This window comes from Ahaetulla prasina, chromosome 8 (assembly GCF_028640845.1).
Source record: "Ahaetulla prasina isolate Xishuangbanna chromosome 8, ASM2864084v1, whole genome shotgun sequence".
NCBI lineage: Eukaryota > Metazoa > Chordata > Lepidosauria > Squamata > Colubridae > Ahaetulla > Ahaetulla prasina.
The window spans coordinates 70,026,217-70,052,532 of record NC_080546.1 but is presented as its reverse complement, the minus strand read 5'-3'; the positions used below and the strand labels follow the sequence as shown (position 1 = coordinate 70,052,532).

General features: G+C 36.2%; 2 protein-coding genes across 8 annotated transcripts in view; both read right to left on the bottom strand.

Annotated features, from left to right (window-relative positions):
• Window positions 1–2,961, bottom strand: part of GRIA2 (glutamate ionotropic receptor AMPA type subunit 2) — a 95,441-nt gene extending 92,480 nt beyond the window's left edge. The window contains exons 1-2 of the mRNA XM_058193672.1: window positions 2,515–2,961; window positions 1,640–1,780 (exon numbers count right to left, since the gene is read on the bottom strand). Coding sequence (XP_058049655.1) covers window positions 1,640–1,780; window positions 2,515–2,608 — 235 coding nt within the window. The 5' untranslated portion in view covers window positions 2,609–2,961. The remainder of the gene's footprint in view (window positions 1–1,639; window positions 1,781–2,514) is intronic.
• Window positions 2,962–19,528: 16,567 nt separating this feature from the next.
• Window positions 19,529–26,316, bottom strand: part of GLRB (glycine receptor beta) — a 44,101-nt gene continuing 37,313 nt past the window's right edge. For 5 of the 7 annotated variants that reach the window (XM_058193661.1, XM_058193663.1, XM_058193662.1 and 2 more), the window contains one exon: window positions 19,530–20,337. In XM_058193661.1, the coding sequence (XP_058049644.1) occupies window positions 20,041–20,337 (297 nt within the window). In that variant the 3' untranslated portion in view covers window positions 19,530–20,040. Of the gene's footprint in view, window positions 20,338–26,316 lie in introns of all 7 variants that reach the window. The other 2 variants (XM_058193660.1, XM_058193659.1) reach the window with 1 other exon arrangement.

The following is a 26,316-nucleotide window of genomic DNA, read 5'->3' as shown; positions in this document are numbered from 1 at the left end:
CTTCTCTAGCTCATGGTGGCATATACATCACTCTTCCCTACCATTTTTTTACACAACAAGTCTGCAAGGTACACTAGAATAAAAGGGAGTTCCTAACTTAGTTATCCAGTGACCTTCTGTGGAAGCCAATGGATTTGAACCAACCTTGTACAAGAAGAATAGCAAATTAAGGCCAAGCAGGAGGAGGAAGACTGTGTCATATGTTTATTCTGGATATGCTAAAGATTCATTGAAGATATGCTAAGCAAGACTGCTATTCCAATTATCCTCATTCCAGCAGCATCATTAAATAGGAAGAGACATTTCTACCCTGAATTCAGAACCTTAGTGCCTTCTATTCATTTCTTTCCTCCCCAAATCAAGAGAGAGCTCCTTAAAGTGATGTGATTTATTGAGAAAGAGATAGGGGCAGTATAATTCTAAAATGGTAAAATTGCAAAAAGGAAAATGGCTGATCAGTATTTCTGCAGCTATTGCTTTTCAGAGCAATAATCCAGCTGCAGCTTTTGGTTGCTTCCTCTAATACTCTCTTTCCATATATCTTTTTCCAAACCAAGCAAGATGTCAAAGGTTTGAAAGAAGCATAGGAATAATTGTGTCTTTTAGCATACATTCTACGTGGAATCTTGCTCCTGATACAGCCATCTCAAGGAATATAAGTGATCCTCTGCCATGTGCAACCAGCCAGCCATCAATACAGGATCCAGAAGGAATAGCTCACAATCACTCTAATTTTACGTACTTCAGCTTATGTCGTATATGTCATATATGTATGTGTGTGTGTATACACACACACACACACACCCCATCTACTTCTATATACCAAGACAAATTCCTTGTGTGTCCAATCACACTTGGCCAATAAAGAATTCTATTCTATTCTATTCTATTCTATTCTGTTCTGTTCTGTTCTGTTCTGTTCTGTTCTATTCTATTCTATTCTATTCTATTCTATTCTATTCTATTCTATTCTATTCTATTCTGTATTCTACAAAACCAAAAGCCAAGCATTTTGCCTGCTAAGGAAAGATTGAGAAATGAAAATATAGATTTATCCTTTTCTGTAGAAGGATAACATGAATTGTCATATATAAAAGTAACAAGATGTAATTATCAGATTTAAAATTTCTACACAGTCTTCAATAGAAAACAGTAAAAATCCAACCCCAACTAGTCCATTGTTGCAAGAGAAAAAGAGAAGAATTAATTTCAAGAAGCAAATACACCAGCATAAGTGGGATGGATTTTAGAAACAAATAGAGAAAATCACACACCCCTCTCAGACATGTGGGCTTCTGATATTGAGAAGGGTGGGGTCCTTCCTAAACTGAAGCCAATTTATACAAAACAGAAAGAGAACCTGCACTGTGCTTGCAAATCAACTGCCAGCAGAAGCTGTGCAATCCAGTTTGAAAGGTGGGGGATGGAGGGATCACAGTGAGAGGTAATCATAGCTGGGTGAATACTCCATATTTTAAGCTCCTCACCCCTCCACCAAGTTTTCCCAAGATTATTTTGGGAGAGATAAATGCCAAAAATCATTACCCTCATTCTTTGCATTATTCACAATGCCAGTTGCTGCCCCAACCCTATCAATCTAGGAGACACAGTGGTTCACAAGGAGAGATTGATTACTCACATGCGTTGGTGACAGCAAAACTGTTGGCCACCTCCAGATTGTCAATGTGCGGTGACAGTCGGAATTCTGAAGTGGAAAACTGAACCATTCCTACACGAAATGCACTGTATTCCTGATCTGCCCCTCTGGGGAAGAGCCCTCCTGTTGGATGACAGGCAAACATAAAAAGAGAACAAGAGACAGAAAGAGGGGGGGAGAGAGAGAGGGAGAGAGAGAGAGAGAGAGGACATCAGTGCTGCAGGCTGAACTGTAGGAGTATCAGCTCTGCTGGGGGAAATAGCTTTGGAACTTGCCTCAGACTAGAATGGCCTCCAATCTCACTAATGTTAAGGACAATCTGTGCTAACCTACAGTAGTGGTCATATCTTGCTGCTTTTCAGCAATTGCAACCCTGATTAAGTTTGGGAGACAGGCTGAGGGTGGGGGTGGGGGCGGTGGCCACTCTGAATATCCTTCACCATGTTAGGATATGCATCCTTCACTGATCCAGACCCCTTCTGATTTTTTTTTTTTATCCATTCAGGGTATCTGATTTCATGATTTCAGGGGGAAATGTCATCCGTACAAATGGTTAGCAAAGGGGATTCTCTTTTAAAACCCGTTTGTGGAAATGAACTGTTTTTTTTAAACGGGGGGGGGGGGAAGTACAGCTGGGAAGCAGTCATTTGAATTGCGAAATAGGCTATTGGGAACTGGTCTCTAAAGAAGGCACTCTTAGCATCCATTTCCTTCAGCAGAGAAGCTCAATTTAAGTTTACATGCTGTGAACTGGGGTTCTATCAAATCTTCTTTAGAGGAAGAGCAAAAAAAAAAAACACCACAACCCAGATTTTGGGAGATGAAGACAAAAGGTTTGCTCTGAAGAGGACACTCACCTATTTGTATGCCGTTTGAGTAGACCCCCCAGATGAATCCCCAAACCAAAAGAGCCAGGAAAAGAGAATTCTGCCGATTTTTTTGCATTGCCATGAAAAGTAGAGCATCCACCAAGCCAGAAATATTCCTCTGCTGCTGCCTCTTCCTCCTCCTCCTCCTCCTCGTCTTCCTGTTCCACTACTACCGCCTCCTTCTTCCCTGGCCGTTTCTCGCTCAGCAAATTAGATCCTCTGCATATTGAGCAAGCAGCCGAAGGACTCGAGCTGGAGAGGATCTCCCAGCAGAAGCAAAAGGATCTGGGTGCTGGAGATGGGGGGAGCTTTGGCCCGCTGCTGCAGTGCTCTTGGGGCTAGGAAGAAAGAGGCAGCTTGAATGCAGTTTTTCAATGCTGCTGTTGTGGTCCCGACCCTTCGGTACATCCAGCTCCTTCGTAGGCTATCACACACATTCACCCCTCTGTCACACACACACACACACACTCACGCGCGCACACACCACACATGCACACACACGCACGCACTCCCGGAGTCCGGGTAAGGCAAAGGAAAGGAAAGAATCAGGCGTGCGCGTGCCCGCCGCGAACGCGCCTCCGCCCCCTCTTTGCTCGCCCCGCGCAGGCCTCGAAGCGGGGAGGGTGGTTTCTTCTGCCGCACGGCTCTCCTCGCCGAGGGGTTTGCCGTTTTCAGCACCGGGGACAGCGCCAATGAAGCCTCTGTTCGCAACCAACCCACTCCTCAGCCCGCCCCCTTATGCTGCAGTAAAGCACCCCCTCTCATGGCAATTGTGGTTAGTTTGGCTCCCTCCCTCTCCATCTTATTACGATAACTATAGCCTTTTAGTCTAAGAAAACACGATGTGGGTTGCACAAGATGCAACTTAGAAATTGCCTGGCTTTCAAAGCTCCTTCTTCCCCTCCTTTATCCCCTACTCCAGTGATCCAAGGAGTATCTTGGAGGAGGAGGAGTTTGCTGCTTGCTTTGTATATGCTAATCCCTTTTTAAAAATCATAGGTGTTGGTGCTGGAGGAAACGGTTTTGAGAGAAATGGAAAGGAGAAGCTCCCACCTACTGGATTCTGCTTTCCTGACATTCTGACTAAGCCATCTTTCTGAACTGGCACACACCCACATAGGAGATGCAGTTAAATATGGTTCTAAACAAGCTGACTGCCAGATTTTTGGGGTCTGCATTAAAGTTAATGAAAATGCTGATAGGTTCACAAAGCATGTCACCACGTTGGATTGCATGTATAAGAAATTAATTCTGTATATTGAAAGTTGCTATTTATTTGTCAAAAAGTTCACCAAAGGCCACAATAGAAAAAAAGGTTATATTCCAGTCCCGAATTAGTTATCAGAACAGTAATTTAGAGCAGTCATTCTAAAGGCATAATTTGAGCCTATCCTGGAGGTAATAGAGCAATTTGTAATTGCTTGTTTGTGAATTGAGAATCCACTTTGGAACTGTGCGAAACAACAAAACCTATTTTTGGGGGGTGGATGGGGGGTATTTATTTATTATTAATTTATTTATTATTTACTAATAAATTGGGTTGTGTCATTATTTGAGACCAGAGAAAAAGGTAATTGGGTCAAACACAGTTTTAGAGCAAGGAGAAGAGAGCCTTTAACAGTAGCAATGTAATTTTATTGTGTTTGAATTTTAGGGCAAATCCACAAACTGTATACTATTTCTGTTAAAAAGACTGGGGGATATTAGATCCTTTCATATTCCTAAATACCAAATAAGATATATCTGGGTACCAATTTATTATGGTCTTTTACTCTATACCCTATGGACTCTGAACAATGATGATGGAGCTTAACCTTTGTTTTCCTTCTCTTACAACGTTTAGCTTCATTTTCCATTTTGTAAAATTAAAAATATAAGAGGTCCAACTTTTTGTTTCTCCTAATATATTTGAATTTGCTTCACCTCCTAATGTGACTTTTTGTGTCAGATTTTAATGTGGATTGGCAAGAATATCCACCAGTTATTTTCGAATTGGAGGAGGAGGAGGAGGAGGAGGAGGAGGAGGAGGAGGAGGAGGAGGAGGAGGAGGAGGAGGAGGAGGAGGAGGAGGAGAAGAAGAAGAAGAAGAAGAAGAAGAAGAAGAAGAAGAAGAAGAAGAAGAAGAAGAAGAAGAAGAAGAAGAAGAAGAAGAAGAAGACATAATGATTGAAAGAGTTACAGCACAAACATTTAACTCAGCAATATTCCCACCTTCCCTTAAGGCTGTGGAGGGAGTCCCTAATGGCTGTTCTTATGTTCAGTGCAGCCATCACAGTTATGAGCAAACTTTCCAGAGTGCACTGATGTTATCTATGTGCAAGCAAGCTTCAATTTCAAAAAGCAAAAAACCATAAGCTTAAACTGCGTCCAGTTTGCAAGAAGCTTGAACAAGTTTTTTGTCTGTCCCTGACCACCAAATAGAAAGACCCCTCCTCAAACATTGGATGATGGGTGGGCTATCACAACTTCATAGATTGGTATATTTTTCTTTGTCAGATTTGTGCATTTTCAAAGTCAATTTGTTCAATACTTTTACTGAATAACCTTGTGTCTCTTATTTTGAAAATACTTTTTCAAGATTTTATCTCTCTAAATGTGTTTCAGATTCTGGTAATAAAAAAGAAAACTCTCCTTTTCTTAGGAGGTTATATATCTGAACCATGAAACTCAAAACAGATTTTAGTTCTAAGTGCTAATGAGTCTTCATCAGAATTAAAGCTTCTTTTTCAATTAATTAAAATAATGATTTAAAGAACTAGTGGCATGTCAATCCTGAAAGTTTATATTCATGATTCTTTATTTCCAAGATGGATTTCTCAAAACAGACTAATGCAACATGTAGCTCCATTGAAATTAATAAGATTTTCATTAGAACAGTTTAGGGTCAGATCCAAACTTCTTTTTGTATGTAATTCATAATCTGAGTCATTAGTTCCAGTGAATACTATATTTTTTAGTCATTCTGTTGTCATTTTATTTACAGTATGTCAAGATCAAGTGAGGTACTAATACCACTCTATAAAGCCCTATTAAAACTACACCTAGAGTACTGAATCCAGTTTTGGTCACCACACTATGAAAAAGATGTTGAGACTCTAGAAAAAGTGCAGAGGAGAGCAACCAGGATGATTAGGGGACTGGAGACTAAAACATATGAAGACTAGCCATACCCAGTTCATAGGTTACAAGAACTGAGATGGCTAGTCTAGTGAAGAGAAGGACCAAGGGAGACATGATAGCCGTCTTCCAATACTTGAGGGGCTGCCACAGAGAGGAGGGGGTCAAGCTGTTTTCCAAAGCACCTGAAGGCCAGACAAGGAATAATGGATGGATACTGAATAAGGAGAGATTCAACCTAGAAATGAGGAGGAACTTTCTGACAGTGAGAACAATCAACCAATGGAACAGCTTGCCTTTGGAAGTTGTGGGAGCTTCATCACTTGAGACTTTCAAGAAAAGATTGGACTGCCATTTGTCAGAAATGGTGTAGGGTCTCCTGCTTGAGCGGGGTGGTGGTGATGGACTAGATGACCTACAAGGTCCCTTCCAACTCTGTTAATCTGTAAAGCAGTTTGGGAGAACTATCAGTCAAGTATCTACTTATTTACATATTTACTTGTTTATTTAAGATATAAACAAGCTCTTTATATTGTGAATCAGCCAGTTTTTTTCACCTACTATAAGGTTAAAAGAATAGCAGATCAAAGACAAAGTACAATAGTTTTCTTAAATTTGGTAATTTCCATTTTCGTAATTATATCCAGATTAAGAAAAGAATTCCACAGTAATGAAATCTCTCACAGAATAGTAAATCACACACATATAGATATATAAACCTGATGTACTGAACAACTCTGTTGCATATTAAACTTGGGTTAACTTATTCTGTGTAATAATATAGATTAGATTATTGATTGGAGTAACTAGGTTTAATTTAATTTTGCCTTATACACCGCCTGAGTCTTCGGAGAAGGGCGGGATATAAATGTAAAAAAATAAAATAAAAAAAAATTCACAAATCATTTTACAGCTTCATGGATTCAATGAGCAAATGGACTTTCTTTTCATCATAGTACACCTTCCAGATAACAAGGATATATCTTTAATCATAAAGACTATTACAGGAGACATTTTTTCAGTTATTTGTGGTTTTATTGTCTCCTTCTCACAATTATAGCACTCTTCATATATGCTTGAACTGAAGTCTCCTGCCTGACCATCTTTTTACCTATTTGATAAACAGATAATCAAGGTGAAAATAAATAAGAGCATCCATATTTATTTACAAATAAAAGCAGATCCAAGATGACCAGTTTTTAAAACATTGTAGGTAAGGAGAACTTAATCTCTCAGCTACACACAATCTTCATTTGCCCCAGTTTGGATAAAAAATGAAAGAATATATATTTTGAATATAGAATAGACATTATTATTATATTATTATTATTATTTATTTATTAGATTTCTATACCGCCCTTCTCCCGATGGACTCAGGGCAGTGTACAGCCAGAATAAAAACCCAAACAATACAATATACAATTAAAACAAAATTAAAAAACTTATTATACAATTGGCCGAAAACTTTAAAACATTTAAAATTCTAAAAACCCATTAAAATTCATATAAAATGTAGAAATATAAAATATAAATTTAAAAATACAACAAAATTTAAGCCAGCCTCGCGCGAGTAAATAAATACGTTTTCAATTCGCGGCAAAAGGTCCAAAGGTCAGATATTTGGCGTAAACCAGGGGGAAGTTCGTTCCAGAGGGTAGGAGCCCCCACAGAGAAGGATCTTCCCCTGGGGGCCGCCAGCCGACATTGTTTGGCGGACGGCACCCTGAGAAGTCCCTCTCTGTGGGGGCTCCTATAGATTTACTATAGATTTGCAGGTTCAAACCACTGCAGGTATTTAGGGGAAATAAAACCTTTTGGGGAAGAATAGTCACAATAGACAATACTTTGTAATATTCTCAAATGGTTTATTGAGTTTAATTTTGGTATCAGATTTAAAATGTTGTGAAGTAAGAATAAGTTTTTCTGCATCTTCCGCTGCATATCTTTTGTTCCAAACAATTTTTCCTTGGTCTATATATAAATAAGGGAAACATATGAGTAGTGAAGGCCACTGCCTTCATCATGTTTGTATTGACATATGTTAGATAAATAGATGTATCACCTCCTGACAGTGCTTGATTAATGTAGACAATCGCTGGAAAAAAATAGGAATGGTATGTCGATACACTTTAGAAGTAGTCACAAGCTGACTCCTAACAACATGCACTTTATTAAATCCATATTTCAACCAGCATGGTTCCTCAGCTTTCTATTGTGGTGTAATAATATGGATGTATTATCTTTCAAACAATGTAACATCTTTTCTTTAAGTTTAGTTTCAAATTCTTCAGAGTTTAGGAAAGATATTTAAGCAAATTATGAAATTTTATTTATTATTTTTAAAATACCTCTCATCTGAAAACTTTTATGGCCTAAAAATCAAGGCAAATATTAGAAGCTTAAAATAAAATTGGTAGCCTTGTTTATAGCAATGCCATTTTCTGGAATCATTTTTGCCCATGAAACGCATAAGTTTAGGTACATGATGGGTGTTAATATCTGAAAATGTATCCAGGTATTGCATTAATTAAAGACCAGTGATTGTGTTGTAGATATTGTATTCATCTATGATGGCAAAAAATCAAGAATCTGGCGGCATCTTTCCCAACTAAAGTTTTTATTAAAAGGCACAAACTTTCATGATCTCCAGCAATTTTCATCTGATACGTAGAGTGGTAAAGCTGAAACAGATTTTAAACTGGGATGAGGGAGGGGAAAGATGAAGGGGAAGATAAACTGGTTATCCAGATCAGATTACATGTGAGATCCATTGCTTTGCAAGTACCTGATCAATTAACAATTGTAATGTGTTAAAAAACCATTGTATGTGTTGATGCCTTCTGAGAGTAATTTAAACTTTTTTGCTGTATATGAGTTCAATAATTACTCACTTAATTTATTTATTTTGTCACAACATCATACAAAAAGATTATATAGTATATACACATATAAACATATATAGGAAGAAGAAAAGAAAAACAATAGGACAGGAACGGTAGGCACGTTTGTGCACTTATGCACGCCCCTTATGGTCCTCTTAGGAATGGGGTGAGGTCAATAGTAGAGAGTTTTTGGTTAAAGCTTTTAGGATTATGGGAAGAGACCACAGAGTCAGGTAAAGTATTCCAAGCACTGATGATTCTGTTACAGAAGTCATATTTTCTGCAATCTAGATTAAAGCGGTTTACATTAAGTTTAAATCTATTGGTTAATGATGCTGCTAAAGTCCCACTTTTCTATTATTCTTACTTTGAGGTCTGCTGTGGAATGTCCTGGGATACCGAAATGTCCAGATGTTACTTAGTTCTTGCTTTGAGTTCTGATGACAAAGTTGTATACAGTAATTCTTTTGCACAACATTTTCCTGTTTGTGCTATGTAGAAACTACTGAGATATTGCTGACAGATCATACCATTTATAATATTAAAGGGAAGTCACATAAACAATGTGACTTTCCCTGGCTATCCTAATTTAAATCCTACAAATCCTATATGCATTTGATTATATGAGCTATAGCTAACTGAAGCTGAAGCCTTTTAATAATGTTTTAGATATTACCAGACTGCTGAATTAAGTCAGAGAGTGATGTTGTATATTGAATACAACGTTAATGATAAGGAATTTCTTAATGTATTTTAAGGCATTTTTTAATTTGTTGTTTCTGTACCTACTTGTATTACCTGGATACATGATATATGTTAGGTAGCATATGCATAGTTTAATTAAATAAAACCATTAAAATATTTAAAATACAATGAAATGTAGGCAAAAGGAACAGTCTTGTCTACAGTGGGAGAGCTGAACTTTAAGTCTTCCAATATATTCATCTGTTGATTAAAGGAGAGGAGAAACATTTATGTTTTCTCCCAATTTCAATCAAAAACAACTTGATAATACAGGTACTGATTGCCAGATTACTTCCAAATACAATTTTATATGCTGGTATTAGCTGAAAAAGCCCTTTATGACTTAGTTGGTGCAGAACTTCAAACAGATTCACCCTGTCCTTGAGATTCTGTAGGCAAAGATTTGTGTTTCTTCCAAATTTCTGTCATATGACAGCTCTACTTTTCTGGTTGCTCACTGCAATCAGACTGGCCTCCTTCCTGGCTGCTTTAGGAAATTTTTAAAAATAGGACGTTTTTTTGCAGAGCCTATCAGTATCTCTTGCTGCTGTTGTTGTTCTGTCCTATTTGGGCTTTCTTTGGATATGGACATCATGGTCTCTTTTAAAAAAAATTCTGTTGTTTTTATTATCATACTGTGACCACCAAGTGGCAGAAGATTATGGCAGAATAAATAAATGAAAAGATCATGCTGTGAAAGCCCTGTTTTTGGTAGTTTCTGAAGAACAAAAATAACACAGGGGTGACTGTTAACTTGAACTATTTCTCCAAGTCTGTTAGGAGGCCCTCAGGAAAAATCAGGAATGCAGTCCAAATATGTTTTAAATTGTCTCCTATTATTTAATTTAACTATGATCATAGACAAAGTCTTTTGTTTTCTGTAAAGGTACATAGCTTCTTTCCTGAGCCAAAATAATTTTTTGCTCAATTGGCAGGTTTAATCATTTTCTCAGAAAGTGAATTTCTTTTATAAATTGATTATTTTCTGGTTTAAATGTTGTATATTACTGAGTGTTGTATATTAGTGAAAACGATAATGTTTTCTTCAATCTAATTTGAATTACAACTCTGTAAACATTTTTATACTTCTGATTTATCTTTATTTTTTTAATTCTTTCATGTTTAGAAAAGGAGTAGAATTCTTTATTGGCCAAGTATGATTGTACACACAAGGAATTTGTCTCTAGTGCCTAAGCTCTCAAGTACATAACAATCAACAAGAGATAAATCATGATCATAATCATAAAATACAAGCATCATTACTAAGATACAACACTCAGTGATAGTCATAGGATTCTAAATAATCAATCAACATAAATCATAATAGGATATTAAATAAAAGCAAGCAACACAAATCATAAGATACAAACAACAAAGTTATAGTCATAAGAAGCTAAGAAAATGGGTAATAGGAAAGATGAGAAGGATAATAGTAATACAGCCTACTAGGTGGTTTGACATCCCAGGGCATAAGACAGTATTGTGGGAATTAGTTGTTTAGCAGAGTGATGGCATTGGAGAAAAAAAACTGTCCCTGTGCCTAGTTGTTTTGGTGTGCAATGCCCTATAGCCATGATGGTGAACCTATGGTACGCCTGCCCAAGGTGGCATACAGAGCCATCTTTCTGGGCACGTGAGCTGTCGCCCAATTCATCTGCAGCTTCACATGCGTGCATGCCCCAGCTGGTGTTCAGGCCTCCGGTGCGCATGCACGCAATGCAGGTGACCCAGATGGTCTTTGGAGCTCTCCTGTGCATGCATGCGCATATGCACGCAAGTACTTAGTGCAGTGTGTGCATGCATAGATGGTGTTCATGCACAGGCATTGCATGTGCAAAAACAGTGTGCATGCGTAGATGTTGCAATTGCGTGTGCAGTGCAAAGGGGAGCCATGCAAAACCTGCGCAAATGCACAGATTGTGCATGCAGCGCATGGGGATGCACATGAAAGCTGTGCGTATATGAAGAGGAGCCACGTTAGTGCAGATAACACACACACACACACACAAAGCATGCAAAGCACATACCTCAATCGTAAAAGGTTTGCCACCACTGCCTATAGCGTTGTCTTGAGGGAATAAGTTGAAACAGTTCATGTCCAGGATGTGAGAGGTCGGTAGATATTTTCACAGCCTTCTTTCTGGCTCATGCAGTATACAGGTCTTCAATGGAAGGCAGGCTGGTTGCAGCTGTTTTTTATGCAGTTCTAATTATCCGTTGAAATCTGTGTCTGTCTTGTTTGGTTGCTGTGCTAAAGCAGACAGTTGTAGAGGTACAAATAACAGGTTCAATAATTCCTTTGTAGAACTGAATCAGCAGCTCATAGGACAGTCTGAGCTTTCTGAGTAGGCGCAGGAAGAACATTCTTTGTTGAGGTTTTTTGATGATGTTTTTGATGTTTGGTGTCCATTTTAAGTCCTGAGATATTATAGACTCTAGAAACTTGAAAGTCTTTATTATTGATACTGTGCTGTCTAGTATTTTAAGAGGCGGTAGAATTGGAGAGCTTCTCCTAAAATCTACTATCTACAATTCTGAGTGTGTTCAGTTTTGAGTGTGTTTATATGGTTTTCCTCTTTAAACAGAAAGAGGGGGGGAAGGAGGATACAGAGAAAGAGATACGAATATTTTACATAAATTTAATGTTGGAAACTATATAATACAGTATTTGATGATTCAATGAATAAAGCTATACTGTCAAGTCTGTCCCAATTTGGACCCTTAGGAAAGAAAGACCCTCAACTCCATTTCTTTGAAGTGAAAGATTCTGTTACTAAAGTCAAGTAAATACAAAGATTACAATTTTCTCTTTCCCCAGGCCCTGTCCCCTTAATCAGTCCATCAATATCCAATCTTATTCATGTTTGATGTTTTGGGAACAGCTTTGAGGTTTGGTGCCTCTCAATGTAGTTTTGCATTCTGTTCTCAGGCTATGTGTCTTTGGCAGCCGATTTATGCCGGCTTGACACCTTGGTTCCTGTCAGCTTGTCTTCTCTTCCTTCTTCTCATCAGACAGAAACAGAATATGGGAATAAAATAAAATGTTATATGTACCTTCTGGGTGAGTATTTCATGGTCCAGTTAATAATCTCACTGGATTGTAGTATAGTATTACATAGCTTATTAGAACTATGATAATGTGATCATACAGAACATTGTGTTGTAATCTGCCATGTGCACATACCGATTCAGTTCATTTAATTATAATAGCATATTTCCAAAGCTTTTCTCAGTGGCATGACATCATAGATATAGCATTCCCAACAATATTTTGTTAGTTTGTTGATTGTCTGCACCAAGACTGCTAGAGAAAAATGTACATGTTTAAAACATGTAAATGCTATGCTGAAGAAAGAGGGTAATTACTGATATTGGAACTAGAAAGGAACTAACAATCTGTGCACTTACAATTGTCAGCATGTTACTAGATTTGTTTAAAATAAAGATGCAGCCTTTCAGGGATTGACTCTAAATAGTGTAGATAATTTACAGTTCTGACTGAGGATGTTCTGCAGTACTTTAATACACTCAAAGTAGACCATATCTTTCTTTTCCTCTAGGAAAATAGGGAAATACATGTATTACCTTGAGCAATTCATATAAAACATACATTTTTTATTTATTAAACAAATTTATATGGCCCTCCAATTCATACAGGTGACTCCAGACGGCTTTACAAAATTAAAAATCCATAAAGCAAAGTCCCATAAAGCCTTCCCACACCCCTAATGTGACAACAAACACAACCAAACATAATCAAGCCAGCTGCTTGATCAGCTTTTTGTCAACCTAGAATTCACAGGATTGCTGCAGAAAAACATCTTCAGGACCTTCTGATAAACTGTCAAGGTAAGGACTAATTTTAATTCTGCTAAATGGAGGGAGCCATCACAAAGAAAGCCGTTTTTATTGATCCTACTAGATGTACTTTTCTGATGGAACCTTCAATATATCCTGCCTTCCTGCTTTGGTGGACTAGGTAGATATAATTGGAGAGAGGAATTCTTCAAACAACCTGGCCCCAAGCCAACTAGAGCTTTAAAGTTGATAAATTGGAATTGAATGGATCCTGAACCAAATCAGAAACCAATATTGCTTCCACAAAAGAGGTGACACATGTTGCAAAGCTAGACTGAATGTATTATATTGTTTATGTTTAGTGCTCATTAAGATCTATTAGGTTTTGCACAAATACTATTTATAGCTAACAAATCTGGGCTGCAAACATATCTGTAACTATTGGATGGCAGTAAATAATTAGATTTTTTTTCCATATTTCGTTGATGCCATCCAGTAGTCATCCAGATTTTTGTGGTCCAAATCTGAGTTATTCAATTTCTGAATATCCATTTCTATGCCAATAATCTGTTCAAATACAATATCTGTATTTGTACCTTTGGCTTTGATCTGGCTTGATTGTGCTTACTTCACATTCACAATATGAGTGTGCACTTAATCTAAGTTTCCCAGCACTTAATCTAAGTTTGCTTTAAAAATTGCTAGGTTTTAAAATTCAGTTACTTATTTGTTCAACTATGAACAGCACAGCGCTGACTAAAGGTTCAAATACAGATTAGGCAAAACCTGGCTCAAAAACAGTACCTATGTGAGGGACCTAGTCGACAATCACTTAAACATGAGCCCACAGTGTGCAGCAAGAGCCAAAAAGGTAACTCAATCCTTGGTTGTATAAACAGAGGCATACTGTATAATCAAAATCATGTGAAGTATTAGTACCGCTTTATAAAGCGTTAGACCACACCTGGAATACTGCATCCAGTTTTGGTTACCCCATTACAAGAAAGATGTTGAGACTTTGGAAAAAGTGCAAAGATGATTAAGAGCCTGGAAACAAGGATGGTTGCAAGAATTGGGTAAGGCCAGTCTAGAGAAAAAAAGGATGAGGAGTGACATGATACCAGTATTCCAGTATTTGAGGGGCTGCCACAAAGAAGAGGGGGGTCAACTTAATTTTCAAAACAAGAAAGTAAGACAAGAAACAATGGGCGGAAACTAATCAAGGAGACAAGTAACCTGGAATTAAGGAGAAACTTCCTAACAGTGTGGACAATTAATCAGTGGAACAGCTTGCCTTCAGACATTTTAGAAGCTTCATCCCTGGAGGTTTTTAAGAACAGACTGGATACCCACCCATCTGAAATGGTAAGTCTCCTGCTTGAGCAGGGGGTTGGACTAGAAGGCCTCCAAAGTCTATTCTAGCTCTATTCTGATTGAAACTCCTTCCAAAGAAGGCAAAGAGCTGGCAGAGGATTAGCAAATTGGCTATCAAGCAGGCAGGGAGGGAAAGAAAGAGAGAGGGACAAAAGAAAGAAATAAAGGAAGGAAGGAAGGAAGGTGAAAAGAAAGAAAGAAAAAGAAAGGAAGGAAGGAAGGAAGGAAGGAAAGAAGGAAGGAAGGAAAGAAAAAGAAAAAGAGAAAGAGAAAGAGAAAGAAAAATAAAGAAAAATAAATAAATAAATAAATAAATAAATAAATAAAGTTTTTATGTTATTTAACAATCAGGTGGATCAAAGGAAATTTCTGTGGATTGTTTTCAGGCATATTTCTTCTTGCTGAACGAGACAACTTACAGATTTTTAATGCTTATGTTGCTTTAAATATATTGAGTTGGTTTTATTTCTAAAAACAATTTTACCAATTTTTTAAGTTACCCTATTAATTCTGCTTATTTAGATATTACATAAGTTGGTCTAATAGTACATTTACTGATGTTATTTATTTACTGTTATTGAGAACAGTTCATACCAGCTGTGCCTTAAGCTACCAGTTCCTGAAGTTCCATTGCCTGTTTATTGGTGGCTTATAGGACCTTAAATTCAGCCCCTCTCAATGGTTCTAGAAAAGTCCAGGAAAAGCCGCTTTTCATTTTCTTGCTGGCTAGTAGTTGAAGCTGGGCTAAAGTAGCAGGCAGTCTTGTTATTTTATGATAAAACAATACTGCTAGTTTGAAGTATTCCTTAGCATGTGTCTTCTTGCTCTTTCCATTGATGTTACAGAAAATTTGAATGAAAGAATCCAAACACTAAATACAAACTCAATGGACATTACCTTACAGATGACCCCCACCCAGTCAAAGACCTTGGAGTCTTCATATCCAATGACCTAAGTGCCAAAGCTCACTGCAACTACATCACAAAAAAGGCATTAAGAGTTGTTAACCTAATCTTACATAGCTTCTTCTCCAGAAACACTACACTATAACCAGAGCTTATAAAACATTTGCTAGACCAATTCTTGAATACAGCTCGCCTGTCTGGAACCCATACCACATTTCAGACATCAATACAATTGAACGTGTCCAGAAATATTTTACAAGAAGAGTTCTCCACTCCTCTGAATATAACAAAATACCTTATGCCACCAGACTTGAAAGCTTGGGTTTAAAAAACTTACAACTCCGCCGCCTTCGACAGGACTTATGTTTAACTCATAGAATCATCTATTGCAATGTCCTTCCTGTTGAGGATTACTTCAGCTTCAATCACAACAATACAAGAGCAAACAATAGATTTAAACTTAATGTTAACCATTTCAATCTTGATTGCAGAAAATATGACTTCAGTAACAGAGTTATTAATGCTTGGAACACACTACCAGACTCTGTGGTATCTACTCAAAATCCCCAAAACTTTAACCAAAAACTGTCTACTGTTGACCTCACCCCATTCCTAAGAGGTCTTTAAGGGGCGTGCGTAAGAGCACAAACATGTCTACTGTTCCTGTCCTACTGTTTCCTTTCATTATATCCAATTTATATAGTTATTACATACTTATACTCATATATATGCTTATATATTTATAGTTACTTCATGCTTATGCTTATATATACTGTTGTGACAAAAAATAAATAAACTATGTTAACTTAACACATAATATTTTTAAATACATGGAATTAAGATGAGTAATATCAACTTCATAGTGAATCATTAACCATAGTTTACAATATATGTGACAGGATTTGCAACACCTAAACAAAATCAAAGTTCCCATAATATATGAAGTCATTTGTATAAGTCAGTCAGACAACTTCAAATTCCACCATAAGGCCAAATGTTTATTAATGAAATGGTTTATTTGTTTCCTAAATTTTATGATGACTGACCTTCACTATCTCTGGGCAACTTACAAGTAAAATAATTTTAAAAACTCAATAAGAACAAAAAATAAAGAATCAACAGTGACAAAAATGACAAAAGCAAGATAGATAGATGGATGGAATGAAGCTAAGCAAATGAAGAGGTATTCATTTACTCTAACAAAAATACCTGGCAGCAGGACAAAGTTTTCAATAAAATTGACATCCTAGTAAAATGAAATAAAAGTGCTTTTCAATATGAAATACTGACGTAACTAGTAAAGACTTTTTTTTTTTTCAAAATTTGTCAGAATATACCATTCTTTTCCTGTAAAATTTATTTTGGTATTTTTTCCAGATCATCTTATTCTTGTGAAGAAATGGTTTAATTGTTTCCCCCTATCCCTTAGATATTCTTCTCTTATCCGTGTTCATCTTCATTTGGTGACATTGTTCCCTCTCTGAAAAAGTCCATAGAAAAGAGAACTGATGACGCTTTTCCTACAGATGTACCTGAAGCATGAGAAGCCAGGAAGATCATGAAAAGAGTTTATGAGGAAAATAATTCATATTCTTAGTCACTTAAGAACAAATTGCAAAAATAGCATCTGCATGATTTTGGAAAGAAAATTAGCCAGAATGGGACACTTGTAACCTAAGAAAGTGGTTTCTAAAGAAGGAATCCATTTTCAAGTTGCCCCATAACTGGCCATTTCTTTGGTGGTAAATGTCCACCTTGTTGCAGAAACTTCTCTTAACCCCCAGGCCATCACTGACTAAGATACTAAGCTACAGTCCTTGACCCTAAGAAGCATCATTATTTGAGCAACATGGCTTTACTTAGGTGAAAGATCCCACAAATATGTATTCAAGGAGATAACTGGAGTCATCTTATTGTCAAATGTCCAGACAACTGTATTTTATTTGTGGTATAGATGAAATTGCTGATCTTGAAAAATCTGTAGGGTTCAAAGCTTTCTTTCAAAAACATTTTTTTTTAACTGTACAATTTTGGTGTGACGAACTAAAGGGAGAACATCAATGTGGGTTGCTTGCTGCATTTATTTTAATTGTTAAGGCCTATTTTTATGGCCCTAGAAAAGATGGAGTTCTTCTGTTTCAGATTATATGGTTGGTCACTAAAGAGAGACATTAAAATTGCATAGTATACTTTGAGATTACAGATTGTACATTGCTAAAGATGACATTCTAAGGGCACAATCCTATACTGAAGATTGGCTGGCTAAACAGTTACACCAACTTTCTTTAAGTAGACATTCACTGTAATGCCTGTCACTTACAGAGGAAATGAATGATGGGACTTGTACAACACAACTTGAACGTGCTAAATCAGGACCTATCCTATAAAGTATATGTAATGACTTGATTGGATTTTTTTCAGTTGAATTTTAATGTTTAAATTATTAGCTAATACTTAGCTGTTGTGAATATTAAACATAAAACAAAAACAGGTAACTTTGAGGGAGAAGATGGGATAATATTAAAACTGCATGGGGCCTGAGATAAACCCAAACTGATATCCAGATTAGCTCATAAAAAAGAGAATTTCCATCTCTGCTGATTATGAAAAGGGGTTGAAAGTATGGTTAATATAAGTGCTGTATGAAGTAGCTAAATTGGAATAAGTGAAAAAGAGATGCTGGACAGTAAGGACAAATGAGAATAGGTAATTAATCCTGGCCAATCAGGTAGCATCCTTACAGGTCTATTAAGACAACTGGAAGGATGATTAAGAAAACAATAGACCAATAGAGGGATTGAGAAATGCAGAAGTCAGAGATCCCCTGATTGGTTATGTCATGAATTACTGGGTCATGTGTCATTATACTCTAACACAGGGTTTCCTAAACTGTGAAGTGTACCTCTCTTGAGGAGGGCAGGTAGAGTCCAGGGGAGCTGTGAAGAGCCTTTTAGATACATTCTTAACAATAATCTACCTTTCCCAAAGTTCAGTGTGTTGTTTTCATTGTTCATTGGTGTTCATTTTGTTATGTGGATTTTAGGTGTGTGTGTATAAATTAAAATTACATTAAAGATTAGGCCTCATGGCAAAACCTTTAGGAACTCCTGCTCTTAACATATAATTGCCAAAATCATCCTAGGGTGATTAAACAGATAAAGTGTTCTATTTTCTTTCTAGGATAGAATTATATTTCAAATTTTGTACTGATTTCTGTGTTTAGGTATTAGAGATAGAGGCCCCAAGAGATGCCTGCTATTTCTTTGGCCCTGTACCTGAATTATTACGTTTTTACGTTTTATCAAGTCTTTGGAGTTCTCTCTTCTACCACAGCTTTTAACAGATATGCAAACGTGACACTTAAAATCCTGATCTAGTTTTACAGTCCATAGACCAGTGCAATGCGCCACTGAGTATTAGATTAACTGTGTGCATCTGCAGTTTTCTTGTTGTCCCCTACTTAACTGATTTTCCCTCTGTACAGATCTAGAGTTTGTATTTTTAGAAGGGTTTATATGTTCATGGAAGCACTCTATTTATGTGGAATGCAGGGTTATGCTTCTTCTCTTTCCGTGTTTTTGAGGGTATTGTGTTGTAAAAGTGGCTATGACACAAAAAAACAGGCCTTATTATGTCTATGAATAGATATTAATCTTTGAATTTGATTTCTCAAATTCTTGCTGGGTATGAAGGTTGATACAGTATATGAAGCAGATCAGTAAAACTGTGTGACTGTTGTACTATGGTATCTCTATGTCATTTGTGTGAAATTCAAGTAATGTATTGAGGATATGCATTTGTGGATAGCTATCATTAAAGTACCAGTACTACTTTGAATATATTCTATGGAAGTATTAATAACATTTTTAATATTTTTCAGATTGTTTTCCTTTCCCTTGTCCTATTTAGCACTCAGACTGGCCTAAAGAGGCCTTTCTGCTGTATCTTCGGTTTTGGAGTTTATTTGACTAGGTTTAGTTGTTATATTCATAGAAAGGAAGTTTTCAGACCCAAACATCTTCAAACAACAGAGAAGCCAAAATTTCACTTTGTTATGTTCAGCAGCATTTTTTTCTCAAATATTATGATGGAACAGTGTGATTTTGATAAATGACATGATTTTGCAAAATGAGTAATTCTCTGATCTTTATTTTTAACATAGACAAGATCAGCATAATATATACTTTGATCACTTACAAAGTCTACACATTTTGAATTACAACATCAGTTTTTTCTTTCACAGTGCCATTTAACTTTATACAAGAAAAATGGGTATTGTCCTTGAAAGTCATAAAGAGATTTTTTTAAAAAATACTACATATATTAGAATATTGATCTTATTGATACTCAGCGTGCACTTCAATTTCATTGTCAGAAACACTTGGATTCTTGATTATGTCACAAGGGAGTGTTGTCCAATATGTAGTATGCGCTGTCTTTCATATATTCCTAAAGCAAGATGTGTACGCTGTACATTTATATACAACAGTTGGTCAAGCACAGACATTGCAGTGTCATGCTTTCATTCAAAATCACGATACTACTTTTTTCCCTTACACATTATAGTCACATTTGGCTTCTAATACTCAGGATATTGTTTTGCAAATGCAAATAGTTGTTGCAAGGTGCCTTGATGATGTAATGAAATGGTGTATATTGCACACACTTTTTTTTTTTTTTAAAAAAAGGGATTATCATAAATAGACAGACCAGTATATGACATTGAAGAAGAGGAAGCAAAATGGAAACAATGCTCTTGCATAAAGATCAATTCGCTTTGCTGCTGATGGGATGACAGGTTTGGGAGGAGGAGGCTTCTTGTTGTTCTTTGCCTGAGATTTCCCAAGACCATTGTTGACCTCAATGGGTTTTCCATAACAGTCATAATTTGACAATTCAAAATCTCTTGGCAAGCTTCCAACAATGCTGAAATCATTGGATCTCAGGTCAGATTTGGAGGTACAAACTTTTTTGCATCGGGTCTCCCCAACCTATAAAAACAGTGTAGTAGAAGTTGTGAGTTAATGAAACATTTCACTACATATTTAGGACATGTGAACATAAATTAAAATTAATTCAATATGGGTCAGGTGTTAGATTTATGACTAATTTTAATTGAACTGGTATCTATTGTTACTAGGACCCTGTAATTATCTCAGTTATTGCTTTATTCTAATATTCAAATGCCAACTTTCTGTATTTTCATTTTATTTGTTTCAATCAATTATTGTAACTGAATTTTATATTGTTGATTATAAAAATTTATGATTACAATAATAAAACAGACCATAACATAATAAAATGTAACCATTTAAGATATTACCATAAAATTAAAGTAATTCAGTAATAACAATATCATTCCCAGACATAGCTGTAGATGCAACAAAATATGAACTCTTAAGTCTCTAAGTCCTATTGAATAATTAAATTTACATTGTTTTGCAGAGTCTGGTTTTGCCTAGCTTCAAGTAGTGCTGGGTGGGAGAAGCTATTCTGTATGTGGGAGACCATAAATTCAAAATATTGGTCCAGGCTGCACCAAATTAACTTTCCACATCTTGGGTTACTTCTATACGGAGAAGGCAGTCCTACATTTATCTAGAGGTGTTTTAAAACTAAAAAATGACACTTTGAATGGTCCCTGGAAACATGATTATTAACCAATGCAGTACTCACAATGTAAGTGTAATATAACCAAAGTGATTCTCATTTGCCACTATGTAGGCAGCTACATTTTGAATTCTCCTGGGCAGAGCCCCAGTTCTCTTTAAATCAGTACATTTAAGTCAAGGAGGACAACCAAGTCACAGACTTGCTTTTTCAGTTGGGATGCCACATCACTCTAAATTATAACTAGAGCAGTGTTCTTGTGTAAAGATTAACAGCCACACCATCTTCTTAGAGTTTAATTTGTTTTGTCCCTTCTAGACTTCCACATCTTCCAAACACTGTGTCAAGACTTCCATGATATGGCTTGCCCCAGGTGTTAGCATACATCTGATAATGATCCTCAAAAAAAGTATAAGCCCTCCCAATGGAATCATGAAGTTATTAAAAAGGTATGTAGTTACTTGATTGAGTGAGAAACTGAATCTGTGACTAATTTGATTAGCCTACTTAGTAAGAAAGGGAATTAAGGCAAGCAGTATATTCAACTCTTGTACAGGATTCAAAAAGGATACTATGATACTAAATGCCAGTAACCAGAAATCATTAATTCCATTGTATCTATTAAACAAGGTACTTTAGACTTTGATAAATTATTTTTCAGATTCACACTCCTTGTTGTGGTATATGATCTATTTAACATTCACTGCAAATCATCTCAGTCAATAGCACAGAATAACCTGCATACAAAATTACATATCCATTCATGTCTCAAACAACACAATTCTGCTATCCCTGCAAGTATTCCTTATACAATTATACATAAATATATTAAATGACCAATGGAACATCACACATCCTACCCTGTTTTTCCCAAAATAAGACATTCCCTGATAATAAGCCCAATCGGGCTTTTGAGTGCATGGCAATAAGGCCAAGCGCTTATTTCAGGGTTCAAAAAAATATAAGACAGGGTCTTATTTTTGGGGAAACACAGTACTTGCACACTCAGATCAAGCATCACCCAAAACACTGTGCCTTTTATTTACACAACACGACACACATTTATAGTAATTCTCACTCTTTGCAACAATCATTATTATATATGTATTTCTCATCATAGCCTTTCATACTACATCATATCACCAGATATATTTTTATACTTTCCTTTTGCAGTGTCTATTTTCCTCACATACTTTCCATTTGTTATGCTGAGGATCTTTTAAATTAAGCTAGCTCTTTTAGGCCTTTTGACATAGATTTTTTTTTTTGCAGTTATGCTACTTTCACTATCTTTTTTCCCTTCTCTTCCTTGTAGCTTTCAGATCATTGTTTACCTTATATTAAGAACCTTTTCTTACCCTTTTTGCTCTCAACCTCCATCATAAACAGTACAAGTAATCGGACCTTTAGATTTTTATTCATAGTTTGGCCAGATTTGAGTAGGCCATGTTTAGGGTTAAAAACACAGCCAGGAATATCATTGCCTGCATCTTTTTCAGCCAAGAAATATCTGTAAATCATATTCAATGAAGCAAGGCACTGCATCTTATTAATCTTATGAGTGAAAAGTATGTACACCAGTTAATACATTGTTAAAATAGCAATTCCCAGTTATCACACCTCAGTATATAAAGATCTAAGTTCAACTCTTATAAAAATATCACTTGGAAATACAACCTAATTACAAATTTTGTTTCTACATTGTGTAGATCCATCTGAGTGGATCTATATAAACAAAGTAAACAGAACTTTAATGTAGAGAAAAAGGATATGTCTAAGGAGATTCTCAATCATGATTGTCCCAAAGGTTCTTTTCAAAAGGCAACTGGACTTTCTTGTTTTTTCCTCGAAAAGCACCTTTAGAAAAGAAGGACTATATACACTAAATATTCTCAACTTATTTTCAAAACTGCAATTTCTAACTACAAGTAGCTATGCAAATATTGGAGCAAAATTTGAAGAGAATGCCATTTAATAGCAATAGCACTTAGTCTTATATACTGCTTCATAGTGCTTTATTGCCCTCTCTAAGTGGTTTACGGAGTCAGCATATTGCTCCCAACAATCTGGGTCCCCATTTCATCAAGCTGGGAAGGATGGAGGCTGAGTCAATCTTGAGCCAGTTAGAATCAAATTCCTCACAGTAAGCAGTGGCCTCCAATACTGCATTCTAACCACAGCACAAACCAAACTAGTGGTAATACAGATTAATAGAAAGCAGACAGAACAGAAATTTTAATATTGCGTAAATGTTCATAGACAATAATCCACTTCAATTGATGCAACTATTGTTTTAAAAAAAGTATTACTTATATACACACACACAGAAACACAGACACAGTGTTATCAGAGAGAAGTCAAAGGATAAATAGTGGAGGGAAATGTGAGAGACTGAGTTACTTATAAATGGTGACATTTACATAGCAATAGTTACATGTGATACAGATATTTTGCATTAATGACCTAGTTAATATATGTAGTGTTACAAGAAACTCAGGTTTTTCTTTATACTGTGCGACTTGAAACCCATTAAAAGGATTTTCATTTCATTCCTTACCATACATTTCATTATTCTATCCCCCTATCCCTTTTTATCCTCCATTATCTCATTCTGTCTTTTATTTATCGTTTCCAAATCCATCTCCAACATCTAATTTCATAGAAAAAAAAAAATCTAAATTAGAATTTAGTATAGGGGGATAGTATTCCTGATATGTAGTTTATTTATATTATCTCATTTAAATAAATAGAAAAAGCATTATTAGCAATAGCTACTCTGAAAGTAAATCTTGAATTCATGATTAGGAACTCAGTAAAAATGGAAACTCAGTACTTTTTTAAAAAAAAAAGAATTAAAGAGGGAATATTAGATACTGTGCTTATATTGGGAATAGTCTAGCCTCATGATGGTGAATCTATGGCACACATGTCACAGGTGGCACACGGAGCCATATCAGTGGGCATGCAAGCTCAGCTCCGGCGTACATGCGTGGGCTGGCCAGCTGATTTTCAGGCCTTCTAAGCCCACTAGAAGTAGTGAAACAGGCTGTTTCTTGCCTCCAGAGGGCCTGGGGAGTGTGGAAAAGGCCCGTTTTTCTCTCTCACCTGGCTCCAGAGCCTCTCTATGAGTCCGGGGAGGGCAAAAATGGCCCTCTGGAGGCCCTCTGGAGGCCAGAAACTGCCCATTTGCCAACTTCCGGTTGGACAGGAAGTGACGTTTTTTGCTGTCCCCAGCTTCCAGAGACTCTTAGAGAGGCTACTGGGTCATCGTGTGCCAGGAGCATGGACGGGGGGGGGGGTCGCACGCATGTGTGGGGTGCATAGAATTATGGATGTGGGCACATGCACGTGCGACCCACCCCAAGAAACTATTTATTTATTTATAATTTATCTATCTATTTATTTATTTTTTGTATTTCTTAATCTTTCATTTCCCTCTGAGGCCAATATAATTATTAAATAATGACTATAAATTGTTGATAATGATTGTAGCTGACAGAATGAACATAATTTTGCAAGAGTTATTCATAAGGATCAGTGTGGGCTTTTACCTAAAAGTAGTTAAAAGACAATGTTAGAAATATCCTTTAAATGTTAGACATTTTGAAATACAGTATATGAAATACCAACCACATTGATTTTCATAGATATAAAGAACACCTTTGACTGGGCTTTCCTGTTCAAGATTTTGAAAGATCTGAATTATAGAGAGAAATGTTATAAAATAGGCAAGATCAATTTGCATTTCACAGAAAATACAAATAATTGATAATGAAGATCTAGCAAAACTGTGAGATACAAAAATGAAACAAGAAAGGAATGCTGACTGACTCCTCTTTTGTTTATTTTGGCTCTTGAAATACTGAAGAGACATAAGACAAGATGAAAAAAAATGTGGGAAAAGAATTTGGTGCATTAACAGGTTTCAAGATTAGAAAAAAAAACAAAGAAGTTAGCAAAAATATGAAAATAAAAGATCAAACAAAATTGATAAATAAAACAATGTTTAAGATTGAGAAGACTGTAAAATATCTGGGTATCACTATAATAAAAATAAGAATTGTAACCTATTTCAAAATAACTGCTAAGACTGGAATGAAGTTAAAAAGATATGTTAAAATGGGATAAATTGTAACTTCATTGTTACAAAGGAATGTGTTAAAAAGGAATGTCTTGTCTAGATGTTTTTGTTTCAGACAATGAACAACCACAATTGAGCCCAAAATTTATGTTGCTAAGTGAGAAATTTGTTAAGTGAGATTTGCCCCATTTTCTTATCATATTTGTTAAGTGAATCACTGCAGTTGTTAAGTTAGTAACATGGTTGGTAAGTGAGTCTAGCTTCCTCATTGATTTTGCTTGTCAGAAGGTTGCAAAAGGTGATCACATGATTCTGGGACACTGCAACTGTCATAAATACATTCTACTTGCTAAGCATCTGAATTTTAATCATGTGACCATGGGGATGTTGCAATGGTTGTAAATGTAAAAAACGGTCATAAGTCAGTTTTTTCAGAGTTGTTATAACTTCAAATAGTCACTACAATTGTAAACCAAGGACTACCTATACCTGTTGTGACAATTGATATACTATTTAAATGGTGGCAGTAATTTACTACAACCCCTACCAGGCCTTCTAGTCATACTAAGAGAGGCTGATATAAACTGGAATATAAAAAAACTGGAGGCCCCACTCTGAAAAAGACTGCTCCAGAAGATGCTTATAAAAATTAGTGACAAAGCTCTTAAACAAATTCCTGGAGGAGAGGTATTTAAAGTTTAAGTAATAACATAATTGAACTCAAGCTAGAAAGATCTTCCAGGCTGAAGGGCAGTGTATCTTTATGAATCAACATTTGCCAGTATTAAAGAATTATAACCTTCTTGCAGAAGGGACTAGACTTGAACTTATTTGCAAGCAGATTGCTCTTTTGATACTTTCCTTAAAAGTTCCTTGAAAGGTAGTTCTAATAGTTAGCTATAAGAGGGATATCAAGAGAGGCATTAATAACAAAGATCTTACAGAGAACATAATTATATAATGCAGAGTCAGCCAGAAAAATGCTGGCTGAAAGATTCAACTCTGTTCAGACCTTGTTGACAGACAAGAAAAAAATAACTTTGCTATCTGATAAACATAAATTTCTTATCGAATAAGGTGAGAATGGAAACACAGATTCAGTTGACCTGAGAAATGGGAATAATTTCAAGCTTCAGTTTCAAATGATATATTTTATGAAAGGGAAATAACTTGATCACATGGACACTTACAGTACATGCAGAAACCTCATGCTTTTTATACGTTAGGAAAACTCTACTTGAACTACAAAAACCCAGACAATGGAAAAATGTTAACAAAG